Here is a 6,898-nt window from a genome sequence, read left to right as displayed (position 1 = left end):
GAAGCCCATTCTAAAATAAGCTCTGGTGGGCCAACATATGGCTGTCTTGAGTTCAGGGAGACTTACTGATCTTGGGAATTTGATTGCTTGGAACTGGGGACTTCAAGAGACTCAAGCAGTTGTTTGAATCCATAAACTTTTGTGCTTTTTCCAGCATGTTTTCCTGGAAAAATTTTCTTATGTTTTTGTAGCTGGAGTTTTTTTACCAGAAAATACTGGTGTTATGCTTGTTAGCAAAATGCTCTGAAGGTAACAAGGTGTATTTGTGGTTGAAATTGCAATTCTGTATAGAAGCCTTTGCAGAGCTGAAAGGAGTTTGGCTGTGGTGGATGCAGAGGGAAGCCCTGGTGTAACCCTTGGGCCTGAACCTGTGACTTACTGTGCCCTGAGGTCCTGCAGAGTGAAAAGGAAATGCATGAACTGTATTTCAGTTCAGCTGTAATGCTTATGTAGTACTCCTGTTTCCTCTGAGCGGATTGTACGTTTGGGAGCAAACAGGGAAGGTGAACAGGGTAATCTCTTGAACAGATGGCAGTTTGCCTGCCTGCATCAGCATGCTTGGGAGTGGGCAGAGCTTCCACTCAAGAGAGGTGCCTTAGTACATCCTCCCTGAAATCAGAAAGCAGACGGTCTAAGACAATCCTGTGAGATTTGTACCTGCTCCACAGTGTCCCATGTGGGACACTCCTGTAACAAGCAAGCATGGAACTCTCTCCCTGGGGATTTTGTGCTTCTTTTTCTTTCTAGGAGATAGTGTGTTCCCCCTGGAGAGTGCCCCTCCAAACTGAGAACTGCTGATGGAAGGTGTCTGCATAAATTGTGGAGTAGAGAAGATGTACTTTTATCTGAGCTCGTTTTGAGCCAGTCCTTTCTTCAGCCTGTGCTAAGTGGGTTCTGCCATTGCTGACAGTGCCCTTTGGAGCTGTTTCTCTGGCATTAGTGAAGCTGGATATGGACACTAATATATGTCCATGCAGTTTGGAATTAAGCTTGTTCTACATATTGCCCCAGCTGTGAGTACATGCACTGTTACCAGTCAGTGCACTGTCTCAAACAAAATGACAGTGAGCTAAAATGAATGAGCTGTCCTACATTGGGTGTTTGGTATGGGTTTGGAAATGGACATATGAGTGATACGTAGCTCACATGTGGCAGTTTTTCTCTTACTTACCTACAAAAATGCCGTTGAAACTGTCTCTTTTTAAAGATCCTGGTAATAAAGCTAGAAAAAAATGCTGCTGGAAACCTGTGTATTATTCCATACAACTGACTTTACATTTCACTGCTTTTCAGAAAGCTGTCCTAGTCAGCATTTAAACTGGTGTTACTTGTCATATTAATTTGAAATGTTTTGTTTTGTTTATAGACCCAAATAGTGAATGAAGAGAAAAATGCAGTCAGACAAGAATTTAACTTTGAAAAGGTAAGTCAGTAGCATCAGACTAATGTCACTAGTTTAGTGTATAGTTATGTGTACACGTATACTTCAGAGAGCTACGGTGGGACTGATGGGAAACCTTTCCAGAAATGGCTAGGTGAGGATTGTGGGTGAGGATTTCCTAATAGGAAATCTCTCTTGTAGGTGAGGATTTCCTAATAGGTAATTCTGGCTACATTCCACACCGAAGGAGGAACAGGCTGGCAGCGCTCAGCTGCTCCATGTGGAGAGAGGTGTGTAATTTCATGGCCTTTCTTTCTGATCTTCCAACGAGAATTTGAGGGGGATGTGTAAAGGTGCTTGAATTCCCATAATATTTACCGTAGTTCTTTCTGCCCTGTGGTGTTAAATCTCTGACATCTCATGTGGGAAGGAAAAGAAAGTGTATTTGCATCTGTTTTTGAAACAACAAATAGCTTTTTCCATTTGTCTTTTTATTCTCATCTGTTCTTACATGAACATAACTAGCATTGGCCACCTTAGCTACTAATTTGTTTACAGATCTGTGCAAGTTGTTTTGTGTGCCTATTCGCTGCTCAGGGATGTGTTATGATCCCGTGCAATCTCTCTCTGGAGATTCTGCATGGAGCTTTGTACTGCTAAGAAGGGTGGAGATTTAATCACTGATTTAAAAAAGATTATGGATTCATTAGTGGTTTTGCCAAGGTATGCTTGTGTAGTGTTAACTACACCTATGTGTGTAGTCAAACCACCATCTGCCCGTCCATGTTTCTCAGTGACTAAGTGCTCATCTTTTACATGGAAGAAATCCATTCTGTGTGTCACTTTTTGTGAAATGAGGAGAACTGAAAATTGTCCCCCTGACAGTCCTCACCATCCAGAGATTAGTTGGACAGTGGTTAACTGCTCTGCAGTGTAGCTCTGAACTCAGTTTTATTTTATAGCACGCCAATTTCCAGTATTAGCCAGGATTTCCTCAGGAGTATGACTTCATTGAACTCTGCCAGGCATTGCTTTACAACAGGTTGGACATTATGAAATGCCTGCAATTTTCTGTAATGTTCTAGGCTCGCCTGGAAGTGCACAAGTTTGGAATCACTGGCTACAAGAAGCAGGAGCAACGTGTTTGGGAACAGGAGCGTGCTGTCATGCTGGGAGCCAAGGTAATTGTCCCTTGGTTTGTGCTGGAGGTCACCCAGCTGTTACAATGCAGAAAAGCAGTAAAGAACATGAGGGGCTTTGGTATTACTCCTTTAAAACACAAAATCCCCTGCCCTGACCCTTCTCCCACTTCACCCTTACTTTTACGTCATCTGTTCTGTCTTGTCTGTTTTTTGTAGATGATTAGAAAATCAGTGTGGTTGTGTTATCAGGAAAGTATTACAGATGAAATATGACTGATCAGGCTGAAAAGCAGCATTTAATAATTTTTAATCAGGCCATTCGAAAATAAATAGTTGGAGAGTGGGGCTCACTTTTTAAATCATCATTCTCACAGACAGATAAAGATGGAGAAAAGTTTTTAGTTCATCATAACTAGTGTAAAAGAAAAATAATATTTTAGGTGTTTTTTAGGAAGTGGGTTGGGTTTTTTTGCTCAGAGTGTGTATGTAAACCTTGTAGGACTGATAACAGAACAAAATTGTCTCTCTCTGCTGTCCTCACCAAGAAAGAAACAATTTGTGAGTACCTGTTGTCTCTTAAGTCCAATCCTCTCACGCAAAAGGAAATAAGCATTTCTAATGTTTTACCACCACCATGTGAAAAATGCTGTCTGTACAAGTGTGTGAATAATTTTTGAACCTATTTGAAAATTTAATCAGCAGTATCCCTCCCAATCTTTGTTGCAGCCCCCCAAAAAGGCACATATGAACTACAGGACTTACCAAGAGAAACTGAAAGAGAAAAAAGCAGTGAAAGATGCTGATAAGGAAAAGGTTTGTATGAAATTTTCTGTAGAAAAAGGTAGCATGTAGGAGCCAGCCCTCTTTAAAAGAGTCTGACAGATAATAACACCTCAGGTGCAGGAGTGCCTGAGCTTGACACCTGCTGCTCCCTGTGGATTCGGCTCCTGGCTCCTACAGGATTAATCTCATTGGTAAAAGCTGGTTGTGTGCAGTATGAAGACACAGAGTTAGGCTTCTGTTGTGGTTGATTTCACTGCCTCACCCTTCCAAGCTGATAGACTGATGACACAAAATCAGCAGTGGGGTTTTGTTTATCCTTTCCTCTTAAGAGGAAACAGAATGGTCCCCAATTAAAGTTTGTTGCATGTTTTCTGACCATAGAGAGCCGGATCTTCAACTGCTTTTTTATCAGCACAATTCCATCTAGGATCCTACTCATTATTTAAAGCAAGGGTGAGGCTTCTGTTGCATCCATCCTCTAGCACAGCCCATCTGGCTCTAAGCCTACTCTCTGCCTTCCTATGGAGCCTTCCCATGTAGGTGGGAGCAGGCTGGTGGGGCTGGTAATTGCTCTATCAGCCGTTTTCCTGCCACCCTCTTCCCCAGGGACCTACTTCTCCTGCTCTGTCATGTGGCTCAAAGTGCATGACCAGTCACAGCTGAACCTGTTATTTGACAGCTGTCCTCAGCTGGGTGACAGGACTCACCTGCCTGGTAGCAAGGCCATCTTCTGACCTTGGGATCTGTCACATGTCCGAGAAGGAAGCCTCTGCTTTGCACGTGGCAAGGACAGCACGTTGGTCGTGAGTGGGATGTACTTTCCATAGGCATTAGGAAGGGCTCTGGGCACTCCTGGCAGTGGCTCCATAATGTGTTGCAGCATTTGTTCTGTCAGAAGGTCTCCCAGCTTGCTTTAAGTGCCTGCTGCTCTGTGAAGTAAAGGCTATTTACTGAATGTTCTTTGTGCGGGTGGTTGTTTGACCAACGTGCTCTGTTCCTTTTTCATTAAAATATGCATCTTTAAAAACAGGAACATAAAGGTGATTCTCTTAAGAAGAAGAAGAAGAAGAAGCAGAAAGAACAGGAGAGGTGAGATGTTTTTAACATGGCTTCCCCAGTGTATCTCCCCTGTGTAATTGCACAGTCTTACTCCAGAAATCATGCACATCACAGTGCAACAAAATTCTCCAGGGGCTGAGCTCCTCAAAAAATGGTCACACTGCTTTGTGCCTAGCTGTTCCAGAGGCTTCAATTCCGCAGCTTTACTTGAGAGCATGTCCCAACACATCTTAAGACTGCAGCTGGAGGTCCGAGGGATGAAAATCCCTGTGTGCAGACTCATGAGACACCACTTGATCAGAGCATTTGCCCTAAGAGATAATTTCTGCAAAACATAAGCTACAGTATACAGAGGCTTGAAAGTGAGCTGGCATTTCCTAATCCTAGTGCAGCAGGTTCCCTCTGTACTCTGTCTTCCTTCTCTATCCAAAAATCTTTGTGTTTCTAAACATTTAAAAATGTAAATAGTGCTCCAATGTGTTGTAAATTTTGCATGTCTATGAAGGAAAAATGTTCTGAAGTTTTTACATGCTATGGTGTGATATTCCGTAATACCAAACTCTGCATAAATGGGTGACTTTTTCACCATATTAAGCATTTACCTGTGTTTCTGCTGTTTATTTTAATTTTTGTTTTCCCTCTCCCTCTTTCAGGAAGGCCAAGAGGAAGAAATCAGTGCCCAGCATTTGGCCTGCAGGACAAGTTGGAAAATTCAGAAATGGGACCTTGATTCTGCAAAGCCGTGACATAAAGAAAATTAAGTCATCTAAAGTTAGCAAATAAACTTCATGATACAGAGTGAATGGACAATATGCATAAGAGAATTCACATTGCTACCAACACAGACTTCTGGGGCCTTTTGCCTATCCACCATACCCTAATTTTTTAATCTTATGTGTTATTACAGGATTTTTATGTACCATTCTGCCTTGGGATGGATATTAGAATTTATTATTTTATAAATAAAGATTAAGAGTTCTTATTAAGAAGGTTATACAGGCTGTTTTTATTAGTCACTATATGCTAAAAAAAACCCTTTTTTTGTAGAATCAGCTTATTGGCTGTAAGTAAAATACTCATTTAATCCATAAATTAATGGATTAATATAAATATATCTTTCATATGGAAGGAATTTGGAAAAAACAATATCTTACTCACTCTGAAATGGAAGTAGGTGTTCTCCAAACATTTATTGGACATAAATCTGTTTCTGTATCCTTATAGATTATTACTGGATAGCGGAGCTGCACAATAATTTTTCCGTCCAGCAAAACCTCTTAATGTTTCAAAATTACCTGCTTTGGAATGAAAATAATACTTTTCTGAAGTTTTGTCCCAGGCAAGAATTACACACTCATCTTGTATATCTCTGTAGAGATCTCCAAATAAGCACTTTGGAATAGTGGTTGGTGGCTTGGTTGTTTGGTTTTTAAGAACAAAACCATGTAAGACTGAGCCAAATGAGCATGGACACTCAAAAGCTACTGGTTGTTCCAGTTAACTCATGTTTGATTTGATTCCATGCTTCTTAAGGCCTTTCTATGAAATCTTTACCAAAATTGCCTTTTGGTGCTATTTGGATTTCAGCAGTCTGGTGTTTCTGGAACAACACTGATTGTCTTCTGTAGCTAAATACTTAATTTTGTCACTTTTAAGGTCCATCCATTAGAAATGGCAATTGTTAGTAACACTTCCAAAATTAAAGTTCAATATTTTAGGGGGAGACAAAGATAATGATAACTGAAATGACAGGATTTGTTCTGTGTTGTAAGGAGATGTGGAGCTTGTTGGAACAGCTCCGGCAGTGAAGGATGTGTACATGGTAAGGAAAACAGCCCTTACAGCAGAAACCTAGGTGTACTGGTACCCCTATGGGCTGGGAGCCTGAGCAAGGTGATCCCTGACCTGAGGTCTGTGTCTTGCTGAGCTTGCAGCACCATTGGAGGTTTCCTCCCTCCCAGGATGGGAAAGTGTTCTGGGATAGGGAGAGCCACACCATGGACAGGGATGCTTTCTGGCACACGGCTTCCCCCACACCTTCCACCTTACTTTGCTCTTTGTGCTCTGCCAGGAGAGAGAGGACCAAGAGGAGGGAGAGGGCTTGGAGGGATCAAGTGCCAGAGAACAAGCAGAAGGGAGTGTTTCTGAAGCCAGGTAGGAACAGAAGGGGTGTGCAGGGTTTGGTTGCTAAATGCTGTTATCACATTTACTAATTGCATCATTTGATTTCTTACTCAGTATTGGTTGCAGATTCAAACTAGAATTAAGATTCCTGTCTGGTTACAGACTTAATGACTTATTTAACACTAGGGAAATGTCAAATCACGATGGCGTGTGAAGGTGTAACCACTAAGAATTTAGTCCAGGGCATCAAGACTTGTTGAGGCAACAGATGTTGCTTTGGATGTTGTAAGATAGCCTGTATTTTACAATTCATGGTTAATCCTTGAGCTTAGTTTTTACTGCTCACTTTGTGATAAAGCTTTTTCATCTCACTTGGCATATAATGTGGGACTTGATGTTCTCCATCAGC

The 6,898-nt window shown here is 41.5% G+C and overlaps 1 protein-coding gene across 1 annotated transcript; it reads left to right on the top strand.

Moving 5' to 3' along the window:
* The first annotated feature begins 1,358 nt into the window (after positions 1-1,358).
* CUNH1orf131 (chromosome unknown C1orf131 homolog) lies at positions 1,359-5,351 on the top strand. The gene is made up of 5 exons (XM_031058783.1): positions 1,359-1,423; positions 2,467-2,562; positions 3,250-3,336; positions 4,337-4,395; positions 5,019-5,351. Exons 2-5 carry the CDS (start codon positions 2,548-2,550, stop codon positions 5,146-5,148), a joined length of 291 nt encoding a protein of 96 aa, XP_030914643.1. The 5' UTR covers positions 1,359-1,423; positions 2,467-2,547; the 3' UTR covers positions 5,149-5,351.
* Positions 5,352-6,898: the final 1,547 nt, after the last annotated feature.

This window comes from Geospiza fortis, unplaced genomic scaffold, assembly GCF_000277835.1.
Source record: "Geospiza fortis unplaced genomic scaffold, GeoFor_1.0 scaffold381, whole genome shotgun sequence".
In the NCBI taxonomy this organism is placed as follows: domain Eukaryota; kingdom Metazoa; phylum Chordata; class Aves; order Passeriformes; family Thraupidae; genus Geospiza; species Geospiza fortis.
The sequence above is the reverse complement of the archived record's forward strand: the minus strand, read 5'-3'. Positions and strand labels throughout refer to the sequence as shown.

What these genes read in the sequence shown, in the direction of transcription:
- CUNH1orf131 (XM_031058783.1), top strand. An exon ending in AAGATGCTGATAAGGAAAAG is followed by an intron (nt 3,337 to 4,336) that starts GTTTGTATGAAA and finishes CTTTAAAAACAG; the next exon opens with GAACATAAAGGTGATTCTCT. An exon ending in AAGCAGAAAGAACAGGAGAG is followed by an intron (nt 4,396 to 5,018) that starts GTGAGATGTTTT and finishes TCCCTCTTTCAG; the next exon opens with GAAGGCCAAGAGGAAGAAAT.